Consider the following 19,497-nt stretch of genomic DNA (forward strand, 5'->3'; position numbering starts at 1 on the left):
GGTTCTGCTTTATTTTGTTTTTCAGTCCCAAATTAATCATATGTTTTGTCGTTCTATTGGGTGGGAGAAGGAGTATTTTATTTAATCTTGCAGCCAGACACAAAAGGAAGACTAGGAGAAGGAAAGGAAAAGAAAGAAACCAAAGGGCTGAAAAACTAGAAAGGAAAGGAGACTGATTGAAATGCAGGAGAAAGGTGTGGCAGAAAAGAGGCCTGCAAAGAGAGGGGAAGTGGATCTACAAGAGTCTGCACATAAAGGAGGGAAAATAGTAGATGGATTATGTGGAGAAGAAAATAATTATTTAGGCATGCAACAAAAACCTTTTGGTGTTTCCAATATGAGGCCAGTGTTGTAACTTATACCAAAGAAGTGGGAGGTTGTAACCTGTTCTGATGGCCCATTTCTAAATCCTCTTTTAAATTGTTGGGTTTCTCTTCTCTGGACAAAATGAAATCCGTATATTCAAAGAGGATTCAGGTACTCCACAGGTGCTCAGTTATATTTTTACAGTGCCCTGATGCTACTGTCCAACCTCCTCTGCCTCTGTATTAGTACAGTTCTAAAAAAATGAGACGTGTAGAAGTCAGAACAAGAGAAAGCAAGCTAGATGTTAAATTTCCAGTTAATTTCTAGGGAAATTAATACTTTAAAGAGTCCCCAATGTGCACAATAGTATGGGGCGCACTGTGAGTTGGTTGAAACAAGGTAAATGGCCAGCAATCGTGTGTTATGAGTTTTCATAACTCTTGTGTCTGAAGGAAATGGGAAACAGTATCCCAGTTATTTGGGACATATTTTTATGCAAGGGATTTATGGACTTGGCCCCTAGTGTTCTATGCTTCTGGGTGCTTTCTACTTTTCCTAACTTGATACGTCTCTTAAGTAGGATCTTTTCTTTCTGTACATTCCATGAAATGTCATTGTCATAAATATACATTTTCTTTTTTATTTTGTTTCCTGCTTTCCAAGGCCCATTCTTCGCTCGTAAGAAGGATTGCTAAAACCAAATGATAATGTGTTGCCTAGCCCAAGAGATCAGTCCTAGGAAGCTGATATGTTAATGAGATATTTATTTTTCAAAACCTTGAATTTATCACAATGAGGAGATGCAAGTCTCTTGGAGCTGCTTAACCCCCTTTCTGTATAGAAACCATTGTGGTGTTGTAGCTATTCTAGTTAATTGTTCTGAGAGTCTGAAAAGATTGAATCAGAGATCTCCACCTAGTGGTTAAACATAATTTACCAGACTTTATACAGACTTGTCCCCAAAGACTGGGCCAAATTTCATTTCATTCCTTTCCCCCAAAAATAATTTAATGGGTATAAAAGGTTTTACAGTCCAGGAGACCAGAAATCTTAGAGATCTAGGTGAATTTAAAATAGAATGTAACAGTTACAGATAAAAAGAAGGTTTTACATTATCTTCAACAAAGACTGTAATAAATGGATCACAGAAATATTTTAAATAATGTAACCTGTACGTAGTAGGAAGCACTAATGTTTATAGTAGTTGTAAATGCAATTTTGTACGTTGCCTGAAATACACGCTATATATTCCAAATCATAAATATCAATTGCTTCTCTGGTCAGTTAACAGTTCCCTGTTTTATCTTTCTGTTGTTTGTTTTTCTGAGTCTCTTGTCCTGAATTCTACTGTTTGGCTGCTCTGACAATACCAGACGTGCGTCTCTCTCTCTCTTCTGACTTCTCCTTTCCCCAGAAATGGCATTCAATTAATCAAGTAAAATGTCTCTAGTTGGTTGGTCTTGCATTTTTTTCATCACAGTCAATCAAATATTGTGTTATGTTCATTGACTTGTTCAAATTTTCTGCCACAATAATGAATTTTGAATTTTCAGAAAGGCTGGGGTTGTTTGTCTGTAGTTTTGAAGAAAGCAAAAGAGGAATGTGATTGTTATTTGAGTTATTTTCCTCACTTTGTTCTGACTCTAAAGGTGATGTATTAGCAGATGGTGGGTACAGTGTAACTTTTGGAGCAGAGTTTTCAGCATCATTTATTCTGCTAGGAATTAAAGGCACCTCATTTTCTGCCTCAAAACTAATGTCTTTTAACTCTGGTAACATAGAAGGCTCTTTGTGCTCTCCCAGTGGCATTTCACCTTCTTCATGTATATTGTTATCCTCGTCAGGTTGATTGTTTTGAAATGTGTTGCAAATTCTGCACATTCTTCATGTGCCTGTTGTTATTTGTTTGAAAATTGATGTCACTACATGGTATTATATTTCTAGTTTTAGGAGAACTGGGGATACTGGATGTATTAGACATAATAGATACTTTGACAGTGCTTGTACAAAATAATTTACATTTTTCACTCTCCACATCATTCTGAGTTTGTGGTATGTCTTCGGCTAGACCATCCGAGTTCATTTGTGTGTCTGGGGTTAGCACTTCAGCCAATGACTCACTGTCATTAGGTGGCTGTTTATTTTCTCTCTGTTCTATTTTTACCCCATCGTCTTCAGTGTTACCTGTTCCATGCGGGTTATCAGTACTGTCAGTTCCATCTTTGCTACTACGAGTTAAATGCTCACTGGCTTCAGTATACAGAAGCAAACTACTGATGCGATTTGGAGGCTCTGTGCTACTTTGTTTGGGAATAAAATATGTTTCTGTTGAAATTGGGTTGATATTTGGGGGAATCTGTGGTATAACAGTGAAAGTATAAGAGTCCATAGCAAGTAGATTTCCTTCTAATGATTCATGTTCTTTAGCCTTTTCACAGCTCTCCAATCTTTCTATCCTGTTTAAGTTTTCACTCTGGCTTTTTCATACTCGGTTGTCCATCTGGCCTTGATTGACATTTTTCACTGTATCCTCCATAACTGACTTTAGTTCCAAATCACATTCACTGCTGGGATTTTTTGTCTGCAAGTTGCCTGTGATTTGTGTTTGGATAATAAGAGCTGAAGAAGAATCCCAGTCCTTTTCCTTTCTTGTAGTCATCTGTGAATTCTGGTACCCATAGGACTCTGTAGCCCCTGTGTCGTCTCCTTTTACTTCTCTAGGATACAGGGATATGGAAATATCTTTTCCCCCATTTTGTGAAATACTTGCTAAATTTTGAGTTGCAAGACATACAGTTGGAGTAATGCTTCTTGCAGTCTCCTTTGAGGGTGGAGGTAAGTTACTGTTGTACATAACAGCTTCTGCAAGCACAGATGTGAGATCTTTAGAATTTCTTACATCATAAATATTCTTGAACGGCTGAGGGACACTCACTATTGGATTATTGCACTTTTCTTCAGACAATTCTGCTGCATCAGTACTTGTTATAATAGCTTCACTTTTGGCATTTTTGCTCTTAGCCAAGGTCTGCTTGTCAGAGAATTGAGAAACAACTTTTTTGGAATAAATCTCCTTCTGTTCTCTGGTACCTGGATGATTTTGAGGAACTACAGAAGACCCTTGGTTTGATTTTCTTTCTTTTCTTGTCAACTCTTTGTTGGAAGCCTGTGACAGTTTCTTCTTGGATTCAATTGGTGGTTCTTTGTGTTGATGGTTGGATTTTTGTTGTGTTTTTTCACTGCAAGGTGATTTCTCTGGGTGGATTCTCACTTTTCTGAAGGGATGTAAATTTAATTTTACAGTTAAAAAGTCTTGTCCTTTAGTTTTCATTTTGCTCTTCCAGTTGGCTTCATCTTTCCTCAACCAGGTTTTCCTTCCAATATCTCCCTTAGCAGAAGACAATTTACCTCCTTCACTTCTTGTTTCTGAATTGCTGTGCTCTCTGCTTTCCAAGGTGATAGCTTGGTTTCTTTGAACATTCTTCTTATGAGATCCTACCTCAGTTGAGTCCATCATTGTCTCATCCAACCTGTTTACTGTTGCCAAGTCAGGTACATAAAAGCTAACACTCTTTGATATATATCTTTTCTTGACTTCTGGCGATAAAGGCATCTCTTCATCACTCATAAAGCAATCTTCTCCTACTCTTCTATTAGTTTTGGTTTGCTCTTTCTCCAACTTTAAATTTTCCCTGTGATTTTCTTTCTTTTCTTTTGTATAGCCCTGGAATTTATCACAGTTCACATATTTACAGATAAGGGAGTTGTGTAGCTGCAAAGAAATATTTTTGCTCCTTTCCAGCAATCCACATTGATCATCATGTTGTGATCTATGACTTTGTAAAATCTTTTGCACACAATGTTCCTTTGACTCCACTGATGTGTTAGGTGCTGCTGATGAGCTGGTAATAAAATATGTTTGCCTATGAGATTTTAAACAGTTGTCTTCTGCTTCTGGTGGAGACTGACACGATTCATTTGTTAAATGCTTTTCAAGTCTCTCTTTTGCTAAGGCAGGCGTAGGAGTTGCACATCTTCTACTAAATGTGTCCTGCTTTATACCTGCTGAATAATAAATGTTAGAATTTAGCACATGTAAGAGTTTTATTACACTGATGAAGTGCATGTTTAGAACTATGTGTATAGTGCCAAAAAGCTCTCTCTGTTTGTGGCATAACACCAACATTTAGCTAACATCTCAGTCCAGTCTGGGTAAAACGTTTTAACTCGACAGTGCTGTGGCAATTACACTCACACACTGGTCACATTTGAATCAGTTGAATTAAAATTAACTGATAGAAGTTTAGAAAACTTCAATCTTAATCAGATCTATCCATATAATAATGTGTGTGATTATAGTTTTGTTAAAGCAGGGTAACAGGCAGTATATTCAGAGACTGGGTATAGCAATACAAGGCTCTTCTGCTGATATGCCGTACTGTCTGGCACGTAGAATACTGCATAAAGATGCAACAGTATTTTTCTGACTTATGCCAACAGGTAGATTTTGTTAGTGCCACCCAAAATATCAATGAGTTAGGTGTCTGCACAGGGAACTAGGGAGGTGAGCTGCAAGGAAAATGCTAGGAATAATCAAGCTCAGGAGAAAGCTTTGATTAAGTCTTTGTTTTGTTGTTGTTATTTAAGTGAAATAATAAAGGTCAACCAAAAGAATGGGTAGTAACCCCACTTCCTTCCAGTTTATCTTCATATTCAGTTTTCCTTTGTACAATTGCATTTGTTTTTTCTTCAATGACATTTCATTGCTCTTACCAACCTAGTGTCTTGGGACAGCGAGATCCTTTGTCATGTGGGAATTTTGAGTTTGGAAGGAAATGAGAGAATCTTTATGGCAAAATTTTCAGAAGTGCTTAAGACCCATTTTCAAAAAAGATTTAGAAGCGTATGTCTCATTGAAAGTCAATGGAACTTAGGTTCCTAACTACCTAAATTACTTTGGAAAATGATACTTGGGCTTTTAAGTCACTTAAGTGCTTTTGAAAATGTTACCTCTAGTGCCTAGACTGATAGAACTTGGCTGCATCATGCAGGTGATGTACTCAGACTCCATGCAGAAAGTACCATAGGAACCATTTCCCCATTCCCTTCAGTGAGCCAATTCACACAATATTGATGTCTTGTCCTATCCTCCCCGCCTGGTATAAGAAGAGAGGTGGAGAGGGTGAACCCTCAGACAATAGAATGACAGCAAGCAGTAGTGTCCTTGTAGATCATCCTTTAGGTTAGTAAAGAGCCCACAGTGACAGTGACAGGGGGGTGGGAGGATCAGAATTACCTGCAGCCAGCAAACCAGGGGCCAGATTGTGAAATCTTTTATCAATAATGAGCAGTTACTCAGGAGAGCAGTAGCCCAATTAAAGTCAGTGGGACTATTTGTGAAACTTGCTCACTAATGTGAATAAAGGCTTGGAATCTAATGCTAAATTTCCTTCTCATCAAGCCTTGAAGGTACTTCTAGGTGAAATTTTTTTCAGCAAAACTTTTTTGGCAACACTGACACTTTTTTCCAATTTTTGTTGGTTTTGCAAAATTGTGTCAAAAAACCAAAAAACCAAACCCGCCACCAAACACTGCATTGCAACACATTTTGACATGAAACATTCATCTTTTGGTTTGAAACAACTTTTCCTTTAAAATGTTTTTGAAAATCCAAAACCTTTAAAATGGTCAAAATTGAAAGGAAACATTTTGTTTTGGGTCAAACAAAACATTTCTACTTGAAATGATTTTTTTTTTTTTACTTTTTGATTTGCTGAAAACCAGTTTTTTTCCAGATTTTTTGGAATTGCTAACAAACTGGAAAATCCATTATTCACACAGCTCTATTGAAAGTTCCTGTGAATCTACATCTGCCATTAATTCCATTTTGCTCAGCGCCTCTCATGATCTATCTCCATAACTTTTACCTTTTGGAATATCTCTCCCAAAGCTCTGCCTTTAGCCCTGAATATTTTATAAAAAGCAATTAGTTTAGTGACACTTCTGAAAGCAAATGAATAAATCCAGATTTGTTTCCTGTCATAAAAGAGCTTAAAAATACTAATTTAAAATAAGTAGCAACTTAAGAAAATTAATAAACATGTGGCATCTGAAGAATAACCTGGAAGCCTTGGGGAATAAATCTCTACATTAAAAAAGGAAAGCAGATAACAAGAAATATTGTTGTAATATATTTGTTTCATACATGTTATGAACTAAACCCATAAATTGCTGGATATGAGCTGTTGTCATAGGAGCTCTCAAAGCAGCTAATGTGCTTCATGTTGTCCTGCGTAATTCACCTAAATAAAGAGAGATCACAAAATGAAGAGGGAGAACCAGAGGAACAGCCTGCCTAGAGTTATGTTTAATGTAGTGGCAGATTGGCAGGATTTTATTGTGCTTGAGTGTTCGTGAGGCTTCCTGAGAGCAATGAATGTTACCGTATGAATTTGTAAGGTGAGTGTTGCCTCGGTAGGCTAAGGAGGGAAGTCCATACCTAGGGAACAGTACGGAAGCAGAGAAGAGGGAGCAAAGGACATGAAGAGAGAGATCTAGAAGGACTTCATTTACTGAGAGAAAGCTCTGCCTCCAGAAAGGAGATTCACCTAGGGACCAGATTCCCTGGTTGTGAAAGGGCATGGAGACCTGGTCAATAGCATGAATGCATTATTTTAGGATTTCCCCAAACATCAGAAGTTTGTTGTGTTTCCTTTTTAAAAACTTGTTAATGCAAGAAAATTTACATCACTGGCAGGGACTGTGGCAGATGCAGGTATTTTCCAACACCAGCCACAAAATCAGTGTGCCTTTCTTGTCATCATGAAAGGGCAATGCAAGATCACTGTATTGATTTTTCACCTTCCATGAGGAGTATTAGCTGCGATATCATTACAACAAGATGGATAGCCACTCTAGAGTTGGAGCCAGTCAAATGTCAATATCAAATACCAGTATCCTCCCATTATTGTCATTTCTGTATATGGGGAGGGGATGTTTCTTCTTAAAGACAAGCTTACTATTGAGGAAAAAGCTTTGGGAGTGTGAAGGGGTACTAGGGAGACATGATAGATGAGTGTTAGGGAGCTTACACCAATTTCAGACACAGGAAACTTTCACCATCTTGTGTCCGGGCCTGATTCTTCACTATATTGCATATGTTACAGTCATTTATACCCATGCCGAGTGGGTGAAAAATGTTACCAAATCACCCACTTTGCCCACTTATCAATTGCTGCACAAGGTACATGGCAGTGGAGGATCAGGCCCAGAACATTTACTTTTGTATCTCATATTTCATTGCCATTGGATCCTGTCAGTACTGTCTTTAAAAAGGAAACTCACCTTTATCAGTCTTTGAAAGTTCCTGCAGCACTGTAGTCTGTAGATATTCCCACTGATCAAAGGAGCTTGGTTTTGTGATGCTCCTGTGGAAATCTTTTGTTAGGGCCCCTTCTTCATTTGTTATAGACATAGTCTCATAAGGCTCTTGAGGACATGATTCTACCATTCTGCATTTAAGGCATAAAAATGAGCCACTCTTTTTATATTCATTCTCTCTCTGAATGCTTCTGAGTGGTGCGTCTAGCCCTACAGACAGAGCGTCTGCCTTTACTGTTGCTCGATGCCTGTTTTCCTGTAAAAGTGGCATTTCCCTGCCAGACCCCACAATGGACGTGACCTTTATTTCATTTTCCTGAGTTAAGTGGCAGTTACAGGCTCCCTCAGTGAGGTAATTTCTTGGCTCATGACCACACTGGGATTCATCTAGAGTTCTGCAACAGCAGTTTTCTGATGTGTGTTCATTTGCTTTGCCTTGTTGAAGTTTCCAGTTAAGGAGGGCTAAAACTAGGCAAGTGAGACCAACAGCTCCTGCGACAGATACAAGGTTCGTCAAAGAAATAATCACGTACATAAAAGTATAAATCATCCAATGTTAAACATACATGTAGGAATGTAATTAATTATAACTGGTACGGTAGCTTTCCTGCCTTACAGGGTTTTTAAAATATAGAAAAAATATCCAATTAAGCAGTGAATAATTTTATCTGTATTATTCCATCTTTCTGTAGAGATAGCTCATGCAACTGTTTCTATAGCAATTATTCAAGAAGCAAATACATTGTAATGGCTGGGGGTATGTCTGAGAGTTCTTTAGCAGAAGGGAAACGCTGAGACTCCATTCCTTCTGTGGTACAATTACTGAATTAAAGGGTGCTGTCAAATTTGATAGGCTCAAATTCCCTTTTCTCTTTCTAGAAAGGTCATTTTACCATTTTGAAATGCCACCTACTGATTCCCAAATGAAGGAAGCTTTATATAAACTCTTCAAAATGAAGTTAAAAACAGCTCGAAAAACCCAACCGCCTAGAATGAGCAACTCTACAACAAACACGACACATAGACAAGAAAGGATAAGTCATATATAAAATTCTGTACTGAAAACCGACATTCAGAAAGTATTAAGGTGGCATCCTTAAGCACCCAAAATCAGGAAATGCCAAAATTAAGCCACAACCTTAACTCTGCCTGCTTCTGCGAATGCATTACCGTACTATGTTTAATTACATCATCACTATCTCCAACAGGAGAGTATAAAGTCGTATGAGTTTTTTACAGCTTTAGCTAAATATGTCATCTTGTATTAATATGTGAGATGTGGAGGAGCTGCATATGGGGGTGGGTTGGTAGCTCCCTAGGGTCTCGGGCTGTAGCAGGGCATAGGTGATGGTTGGTCGAGGGGCCAGGTCACAGGATTCACTACTGTGCAGACACTCTGGGACGTTTACTCCAGGCTGTGGATGGGGGGTGCTAGCATTGCAGATGCTACACCATTAGGTTGGGGTTGTGTCTGTGGTCATAGAGAGAGGATTACTCCACTCTGTTGATCCCCCCCACTGCCCTCCCAAGATAGGGCTGAGTGTTTGTGTGTACAGTCTTTACTGAGGTTTTGTACAGTCTTTACTGAGGTTTTGCCTCACTGGGGTAGAGGGAAAGCAGCACCTCTACAGAGCGGGGCACATTACAAACTATGCTAATTTTTAGTATGGTGGCTTTCCAAAAGCTAAGATCAAGTTCCTGAATTTGTGGCACATGCCTCATGGGTCCAAACAGCCATTCAGAGGCTGGCATATGGTCACGGGTAACACATCAATGAGGCAGCAAATGGTTAATTCAAGTGATAGGTAAGCAGTTGAGGGCTTTTTCAAGGAACCTGAGCAGATGAATGTAAAGTCTGATGGCATCTCCAGCTGCATGGTGCCCCAAGCAATATTCCAGGGCATTGGCTCTTTCTGTACTCAGTGGGAGAAGTATCACCTACCATTGCCCGCAAACCCCTTGTGATTTGGTTTTGTTTGTTTTCCTTGGCAGTCTTCTATCCAAGCACTGACTAGGTCTAACCTTTCTTAGCTTGTGAAATCAAATGAGATCACAGCCTGAGGTGGTATGACTTCAGGCAATGGTATGTCTGCAGGCTAGACTTTAGATTATAAGGTAAAACTTTACATATGTATGTACAAGGACAGCAGTTGCCAGCTGCACAGGAATCTGTGCGACATACCAGGCACAATTGTTCCTTCTTTCCATAGGGAGGATGGCAACACTCTTTATGTATTTGATGGAATTTGACGGAGAGGAGAAAAACACTGTAATCAACCCATTCCAATCAAATGATTTGTGACAGTGGCTGCTACTAATGTTGCCTGCTGTGTCCCAGTTTGAATCAATACCGAATATTAGGCTAAGTGATAAAATGTTCATCCAAAGTTCTACTGAATATACAAATGAAATTCAATGTTATTAAGTGCAAAGTAATTCACATTGGAAAAATAATCCCAAATATGCATATGAAATGATGGCAACTAAATTAGCTGTTACTGCTCAAGAAAGAGATCTTGGAGTCATGGATAGTTCTCTGGAAACATCTGCACAGTGTGCAGCAGCAGTCAAAAAAGCCAACAGAATGTTAGGAAAGGGATAGATAATAAAAGAGAAAATATCCTAATGTGGCAATATAAATCATGATACCTCCACACCTTGAATACTGCATTCAGTTCTGGTTGTCCCATCTCAGAAAAGATATATTAGAATTGGAAAAGTTGCAGAGAAGGGCAGCAAAAATGATCATGCGTTTGGAACAGCTGCCATACATGGAACAATTAAAAGACTGGGACTGTTCAGTTTAGAAAAAAGATGGCTAAGAGGGGATATGAAAGAGGTCTATAAAATCATGAATGTATGGAGAAAGTGAATAGAGAAATGTTATCTCTCCTTCACAAACACAAGAGCTAAGGGTCACCCAATGAAATTAATAGGCAGCAGGTTTAAAACAAACAAAAGGAAGTGCTGCTTCACACAATGCACAATCAACTCATTGCCATAGGATGTTGTGATGGCCAGAAGTATAACCATGTTCAAAAAAATTAGATAAGTTCATGGAGGATAGATCCAGCAATGGCTATTAGCCAAGATGGTCAGGGACGCAACCCCATGCTGTGGGTGTCCTTAAACCTCCAGCTGCCAGAAGCATTTGGCACTGGTCACTGTCAGACAGAGGATCCTGAGTTAGTTGGCTGTTGGTCTGATCCCATGCAGCCATTCTTATGTTCTTATAACATGAAGGTTTGTAAAAGTCTGGCCAATTAATAAACACTGTTGACATAATTTTCAAAATTAGGTGCCCAAAGTTGGGTAACTAAACCCACAGTTGACAAATAGGATCAGAGTGTATTCAGTACTCCAGAAAATCAGACCGCTTATTTAACAGCCTAGCTATAAATATAGGCCTTTAACATTAGGCACCCAAGTTTGAAAATTTTGGCCTGTATTTTTTTGATATTAAGTTCATGTGCACAAAAAAAGAGGGCCAGAGTATACATTACCTACAAAGCAAAACAGAGCTACCAGAGTAACATCCCGCCAATAGGAATTCATCGTTTTGTTTTTTAGAACAGCAGTAAAGTTCTGAGAATCTGAGTTACAGTTGGCCTCAGTTAGATCAAGCACATTGTGAACTGCAGGGTTTTTGGAGGCTCTGCAGTTTGTATCATTGGCATTTTTGAGCAACCTGGTTGAAGAATTCACATAGCTCCTTAAGAAGAAAGCTAGATCACACAGTTTGCACGTGCAATTCCATTGATTTTGATCTAAGCTAAGAAGAATTAGCTGAGGGAGGTGAGAAAACATATCTGGAATGAGCGCCAGCCTGTTTCTGGAAAGGTCCATTTCTTTCAGCTGAGGTAGGTGTTGGAAGGCATTTTTCTCAATGTAACTAATGAAATTGTTAGATAAATCCAGAGTCCTAAGCCTATGAAGACATGCGGTTCCAAAGCTGCTGTCCATAAGATTAGTGATTTGATTCCCATTTAGCTGCAGTCTCATAAGGTCCTTCGTATTTTTGAACCAGATACCATAGATGTTCCTCAAAGCATTGTTGCTTAGCACCAGGACTTGCAGCTTTCGAAGCTCACTGAAGCTATTATCACTGATAGAAGAGCTTGATATTTGGTTTTGGTCTAGCAGTAGAGTCCTCAGATCTCGAAGGCCATTAAATGCATTTTCTTTAATATCTGTAATTCTGTTGCTGCTCAGCCTTAGTAGAGTTACATTGAACAGCAGGGACAAGTTGAAGCTTTCTACTGAAGTGATATTTCCATCAGTGACAATTAATGCTTTTGTGGTTACAGGAGCAGCTGTAAAAAAGGAATAGAGACTGTAGGCATGGGCTGGGTCTCAATCAATATCTTAATACTAACAAAGGCTGTTACTGACGTGACAATAATTTTTTTTTCACTTCTAATTTTAAGGAAATGCTTCATATTTTATTTATTTAGATTTCTGGAATCCTTTGTAGGCACCCCTTCAATAAATTAATACTGTGAGATAAAAGATGGCTCATCCCAGCTTGACAGGTACATGAATATTCACAAGCAAATGTATTGAGGGTATTAAAATAGATCCAAACCCCTCAGCCCTCTGCCATCCCCAGAAACCTGGAGGAAAGATGAACTTTGCAGTGTACTTGGATGATTAACTGATCCAGCCTCTGGTGGACCAAAGGGCTGAGCCCCTCACGGAGAACAGCCTACTGCCAACTCTCTCCCAGTTACAGCAATGGCGCTTCAGCTCTAGTATCCTCACTGGTCTCAGCTATGGCACCAGTGCCTGGGGGATTTGCCAGGTCTCTACATTAGATGACTAGCTTCCAAGGTTAATACCAACCCTTTGCATTCCACCCAGAAATGTTTTTGTCTCCAGAGCATTGGTGTAACACGCTTGCCACATGAAACTCCACGTAATAAGCAGGCTGCAGCATTCTGCATTAGCATCAGTTTCTAAGTGATCTCAAGGTTCGGCCCCATGTAGAGGACATTGCAGCAATCAATCTCAATATGGAAAAAGGGGAATAATTGTGGCAAGGTCCCTGCAATGGGGAGAAAAGGTCACATTCTTTTTGCCAGGCATAGATGGTGGGGGAGGAGCTACTGGCCATTGGCCCTGCTTGGGATCCAGGAGCAGCCCAGAATTTAACACGCCAGGTTGCACACCTGTTTTATAAACTGAAGTAACAACACTCCCTCAGTCTGGGGCACCAATGGAAATTCTACCAGCTGTTCCAGCTGCTTCCCCCAACCCACCAGCATAATCTCTGTCTTGCCTAGATTACATTGCAGCCAACTAGCCCTCATCAAAGCTCATCTAAGTGCTGGGTTATTCATCATAACCTGCATGTCATTTCACATGCATCAGAACATTAGATTTTTTATTTTATTTTTTTAGCTGTGCACTGACATGACATATTTGTTCAAGAAACAGAAAACCATCTGTTCCACTAGACGTCAAAGTTAATGTATTGCTTACTATTGTCACTGTTGTTATTTTGGGAGGAATTTTTCATTGCTTATGGAAGTGCGAAACTAACATTTTGTGCCAGACATAGTGCAGGCAAAGCGCTATGCTTGCTTCCCACATACAGCTCTGTCAGCAGGCCTCATTCCTGTCCTGTGACTAAAACTAATAAACATGAAGGGGGCCTTTTATGTTATGGATGCCCTGAGGATTTTCACATGGCAGTCCCATATGCTGTGCTGAGCACAGACCCCTATCAGATACGTGTTGCATTAAATAAACTCCTCTGTGTGATAAAAGGAAAACATCCTCTCAACTTCAAACTATGGTCAATCCCATTGGAATTATCACTTGAGGGTGACTTGGAATGTTATCTTCAGGAGTCGAACAGTGTTTGCATGATAAAAGTGATATCACAATAAGTTATTGCAGCGTCTCTCGAACATACTTAAGTTATTGGACTCTTATGACAGTGTTTAAAATGACAATCAACAGACTGTACAGTAACATTCAAGCAAATAAAGTAAATGAGAAATTTTCTTCTGATAACATAAAATGGTGTAGAAAGAAGGCTTATTTAATTTTTGTTTGTGTGGTTTGTTCCTGTTTCTGCATTAAGGAAAATATGCTGCTTTAACAGAAAACATTTATTGACTGACTGACTTACTAATTATGTGGTAGCACATACATTATGGCAATTGCACATGGCATCAGGTGATGTCACCTTTAGACAATCAGATCCTACAAATGTTACATTCTGGGAATTCAAAATACAATCTGTGTAATATGTTCAGTAACACAGAATAGCAATATTAATAACATTAGTCTTCTCTGGCCTGGTCTACACAAGAAAATTAAGTTGGCTTAAGTCTATCCCGATTCAGGATACCACTTAAGAACCTGCTTAACTGATTCAATGGGACTTAAGTATATGTAATACTTTTCTGAATCAAGGCCTATATGACTTTGGACAAGTCACTGGCAGCCTGTTGATTTCACTGGGCTTTACATCTGGACCTTAACCTCTCTTTGATTTAGCATCCCTCTGTGTAAACTGGACTTAATAACACTTACCCACCTTAGTGAAGCACTTTGAGAACTATGGATGAAAGACGGTTTAAGTGCCAAGTGTTATTTAGTTTTATGGCTATTAGTACTTCTGGTTTCTTAAGCCAATAATGCCTTTCTGTTTTCTGAGCTAGTATTAGAGGTTTGCTGCTTTTAGCAATAAACACAGTATGTTATTTAGCATCAGTATGAAAGTCACATTCGGTTTAAATTTGTTAATAAGGTGTCTTATTAAATTGTTGACTTAACTAAGCAATATGTAATGAATACAGTCGATGTATCTTGGTAGCATTTCCACAGCTCATTTAGCCCCAATAAAAAGAAACCATTGTTTCAGAATTATAATGTCATAATGCACTTTGATTCTGATCTCTAACGCTGGTATATCACTTAATCTCACTAATGCTGTAGAATTGCCTGGCAATCCAAAGTTCGTTCAGCCAGTGTAAGGCTTGAACTTTGCACAATACGTGAACAATAACTTATTAAAACAATCTTTTTTTTTAAGTGTCTTGCTGCATGAAATGACTCCTTTCTCAGTAACAAAAGTTTTCAATTACCTCTGAAGGCCTTAGAATAGTTTTGGTAAGGCCGCTAGGCAAAGAGAAATAAAACAATGTTATCACTCTTTAGACAGCGTGTGCAGAGATTTGCTTTCAGAAGCAGAGTCTAGAAACAGTCAATACAATTAGAGGACTGCAGTGAGCTCACTGTATATAATAAATATCAGTTCTCTTGGAGTGTCTTACTTAATTACCTGGTATATATGTTAATCCTTGACACAGAGTAACATTTTCTGAGCATACCAGGCATGAGGAAGGACATGATGTTATTAACTGAATCACCATAGCAAGTAGAATGAGCAATGTACCTAAAAGAAAAAGAGCATATATTTCATGGTATTGACATTTATTATTCAAGGATTAATTGCAAGTGGCTAATTAAGTACATTAGTGGCCTCTGCATTTTTTAAGGAAATTTTAGTTTGTCATGAGAGAATGGTGAATTTTACGACCTGAAAGATGTCCAGTGGACAGCACTTATGACTGAAATTTTCCATTACTCCTGGTTTATTAAAGATACAGTATAAGTAAGACAACAGTGTATGTTTATGTGATAGTTTGGTCCAGTTCTTAAAAGAGTCTCAAATTTAGAAGGCACAGTTTAGCATTTGCAATTAATTTAAGGCAAACTCATGGCTCATCTCGCCTAACCACCAGACTGTACCCATGTTGCAGGTACTTAGACATCTACATGCTGCAAACTATCATTGTGGTTGTTTCAAAGGCACATTTGTGCCCAGAAAATAAAAGACGACTCATTATCAGTTCTTTTTATATTTAGCTAGTTCTTGTGTTTTGATCAAAATAAAACTATTTGATGCTGAATCAGGACCTGATAGAAAAGTACATAAACACATGCTTAACTTTAATAATTATGGGCCTAATCCATGTTCATTGAAGTCAATGGGAGTCCTTCCATCAACTTCAATAGGCTTTGGATCATTAATGTCAATGGGATTTAATCACTCTGTAAGATGTGCTTATGTGCTTTGCAGAACTACGGCCACAGAGATGATGTTGTCAGGCTCAGTACAAGAAGACAGGCAGACAGATATCTCCATAATTACAGTCCATTTAATATAATGAATAGATTGAGATATCAAGCAAACCCCATGAAATAATTTCACATCCAGGCCTTCTGTAATGCCCAGAGAATATCCTCTCCATGCTCCCGACTACTGCCATAGAACAACTGAAGAAGAGACAGTCTTCAAGAACCCATATTTGGTTTTTAAAACTGGGGTCAGGATACTTGGAAAAATTTAATCCATTCAGTGTTAACATAGAAGAGAAAAGCTATTCAATAAAGTGAATAGGTTTTTAACTACTGAGTCTAGTCGTATTAATGCAAGGCACTCAGAAATATGAGACACAACACCTTTCAAAAGTGTCCCCACTACTTGTCAGCTTGGAGCATAAAACAGAAGCTCTTAGCATCACGCAAATTGGCCCTTTGCTGAGGACACTTTTCACAGTGTGTCACAAGGCCCTTAGATTAGCAATAAGAACCTATTAGCATAGTATGGCTACAACCCCACTAAATCTAACATTGAGATTTAGAGTCAAATTCTGAAGTCCTGCTCATGTGTGTTGTCTGGCAGCTTTCAGTGTGACCACTCATGTGAGTAAGAGCTGCAGAGACTGACCCTAAGACTCTTAAAGTGGGAAGCGGGAAGGGAGGGGTTGCCACCAGCCCAAGAATTGATCCCTGCCTTGGCATTAAAGTCTTCTTAAGTGCACATCTGATAAGTTACACACTGGCAGGCCCTATAAAAACCAGAAGTACTGCACCTGTGACTTCAAGAAAATGCTCATGCTAGAAGATCTAAACATGCCATTCGTATAGGACATGCCAGTATACTCATGGTGGCACCAAGGAATGCAGAGAGAAGTGGAGAGGCTTCAGAATCACCTCCCTCTTTTTTATCTGTATAGTCAGGGCTGGCTCCAGCATTTTTGCTGCCCCAAGTGGCCAAAAAAAAAACAAAACAACAACCCGCGATTGGCAGCACTTTGGCAGCAGATCTACTGCCGCTGCTTCATGAAGAGCCGAACGTGCCGCCACTTTCGGTTGGTGCCCCAAGCACCTGCTTGCTGCGCTGGCGCCTGGAGCCGGCCCTGGGTATAGTGTCTAGAAGGAAGATTAGAACTGGCTGTATGCGAACAGGCTTATCTGTAAATGGTGTCAGCTTTCCTGGTCAGAGTCTCCTACAAACACAGATATCCACATTTTAAAAATCAAAACTGCAGCTACCAGCCCCTCTTTTATTTGCAATACAAAATGTGCATACTTTCTCTCTCTCTCTCTCTCTTGTATTCACAGGGAAGACCAGAATTTTCTGAAGTAGTCACAAAATTAGAGGAATGCCTATGCAATATTGAGGTAAAGATATAAGCTCCTGCAGTTAAGTAATGTGAATGCACCAAATGAGCAAATGTGAATGCAAGTTGCCGAGCAACACAAGTGTGAAAGAGACCATAGAATTTGTTGACCTGCTTCACCCAGTTGTAACTTCCCCCATTAAATTTTAAGGTGATACAGTAAACAATAGCCCCATGAGTGGCCTAAGAAGAAGGCCAAAGGCCAGCCTGACAGAACACACTGCTGTGAGTATGATATGAGATCCGGTCTCTCACTTGCTCTTGGCTCCCTGCATTTCCAGAGATGATAATGCTGCAGAGAGAGACTGTTCAGCATTGCAGGGATGTAGCTTGCAGTAGTCTTAGGCGGACCCACTTCTCCCCACCCAGAAATCCCAGGACTGTTTGGCTAGAAAGAAGAATCTGACATGGATTTTCGAGAGGGGGATTAAAAGAGCAAACTTAAAAAGAGAAATACAACGCTACATTTCTGCTTCTCTCTGTGGCTAATAAACAATTGGATCTATCAGCATTCAGCCCAATGAAGATAACTGATCAAACAGGAAGTGAGCTTGATTAGGGACTCCAGTCCTGAATTTACTCTGTGTGTGTGTGTGCGTGTGTGTGTGCACGTGCACAAAAATTCCCCCTTTTCTTTAAAATGTATCACTGCTCTTGAGGTAAAGGGTCAGAGCAGACTCCCATAATCTATTATATTTCTTCATGCTCTGACTGCAGCAGGTTGCTTTATGTGTAGGTGGAAGCTTTTAAGTTTTTAGAATAAGTGAAGTACTATATCACAAGTAACTGTGCTGTCTCATGGGAGAACTGGCTTCTGTGATACGTAGGCAGCAGTGCATGTAGGATGAAATCTGGGCTATGAACCAAAAAAAGAAGGTTTATTTATCTAAGGAGTTAGTCTTAAGCTCCATTGTCTCCATGACAAAACCCTGTTTAGGAGAGTTTTAAGGAACAAAATCTTTGGAGAGCTGTTAAGTGCTACAGGCAACAAAGGATGAAATCTGGGGTGATAAGATTATTTTGTCCCTTTTGTTTCCTCTCCCCTCACTCCAAAAATTAATTTTGTTCCTTTTTAAACTTTTTAATGTGTCCTAGCACTACACACTTGCCCTGCCATTCTGGCTTTGTACTTAGAGATTCGTGAATTATAAGGCCAGAAGAGACTGCTATTAGGGTGACCAGATGTCCCGATTTTTTGGGACAGTCCTTATTTTTGGGTCTTTTTCTTATATAGGTTTCTATTACCCCCCACCCCCATCCCGATTTTTCACACTTGCTGTCTGGTCACCCTAACTGCTATGCTCATCTAGCATAACTTCCTATAGAACACAGGCCATAGAATTTCACCCAATAATTCCTGAAGTGGAAGGAATTGTTGTTCCCTGCTACGTAAGTGAACACTATCAAGCCCAATAACTCACAGCTGAACTGGAGCATATCTTTTAGAAACACATCCAATCTCGATTTAAAGACTCCAAGAGATGATGAATTTACCACTTCCCTCAGTAAGCTGCATGCAGCTCTCATCTGCTGCTGATCAAAGTCATGAGTCACTGCTTTTTTCAGCCAATGCAGCAGAAGAAAGAAGGGACACAAATAGGGGACCAGAGGGCAAGTGTGAAAAATTGGGACAGGGAGTGGGGGTAATAGGAGCCTATAGAAGAAAAAGCCCCAAAAGCGAGACTGTCCCTATAAAATCAGGACATCTGGTCACCCTAGACACAAATATTAATGAGGAAGAAGTGAATAAAAATAATCCAGGACTGCAGCAAAATTTTTGTGTTCTGTTGCACATGCTCAGTGCGTTGAAGCCTCTTTAACACTGTTAAGGCTCATGAGCGAATGTTGACAATGCTCTTTTTTAATCCAGTTGATGTCTCCAGCCTCCAGCAACAGCAGTGGCTCTTTGTCTCCTTCCTCTTCTTCTGACTGTCTCATTGCACGAGGAGGTCCTGGCCGTAGCCACGTTGCAGCTTTACGTAGCCGCTTTGAGCTGGAATACGCCTTGAATGCAAGAGCTTATGCTGTTTGGTCACAAAGGTAAGTGGCAACCCCTTGAGGTTGGACTAGCTCTTACTATGGGACAGTGAGGTGGGCAGCATCAAGAAAGTGCATCCAAGGAGACATCCATCATCCTCCATAGACTGTGAGATTTCCAGATTAGGGACCACTATTCTTGGGTGTTTGGTAAGCACCTTGTAGATAGTGGGTATTATAAATACATGCATCTGATGAAGTGCGTATTCACCCACGAAAGCTCATGCTCCAAAACGTCTGTTAGTCTATAAGGTGCCACAGGATTCTTTGCTGCTCATATGATATATAGTTG

General features: G+C 39.6%; 2 protein-coding genes across 3 annotated transcripts in view; one reads left to right on the top strand and one right to left on the bottom strand.

Moving 5' to 3' along the window:
- The window catches only part of TNNI3K (TNNI3 interacting kinase), a 171,155-nt gene that overhangs the window by 126,786 nt on the left and 24,872 nt on the right, over positions 1-19,497 (top strand). For both annotated transcript variants that reach the window (XM_032782135.2, XM_032782136.2), the window contains 2 exons: positions 17,110-17,169; positions 19,039-19,208. In XM_032782135.2, coding sequence (XP_032638026.1) covers positions 17,110-17,169; positions 19,039-19,208 — 230 coding nt within the window. The remainder of the gene's footprint in view (positions 1-17,109; positions 17,170-19,038; positions 19,209-19,497) is intronic.
- Positions 1,753-15,454, bottom strand: LRRC53 (leucine rich repeat containing 53). Its single transcript, XM_075068245.1, is given in 7 exon segments — positions 1,753-2,163; positions 2,165-2,662; positions 2,795-4,368; positions 7,651-8,178; positions 11,190-11,999; positions 14,981-15,094; positions 15,451-15,454. Coding segments are annotated over 7 exon segments (3,939 nt in total).

The sequence above is a fragment of the Chelonoidis abingdonii genome, chromosome 7 (genome assembly GCF_003597395.2).
Source record: "Chelonoidis abingdonii isolate Lonesome George chromosome 7, CheloAbing_2.0, whole genome shotgun sequence".
Lineage (NCBI taxonomy): Eukaryota > Metazoa > Chordata > Testudines > Testudinidae > Chelonoidis > Chelonoidis abingdonii.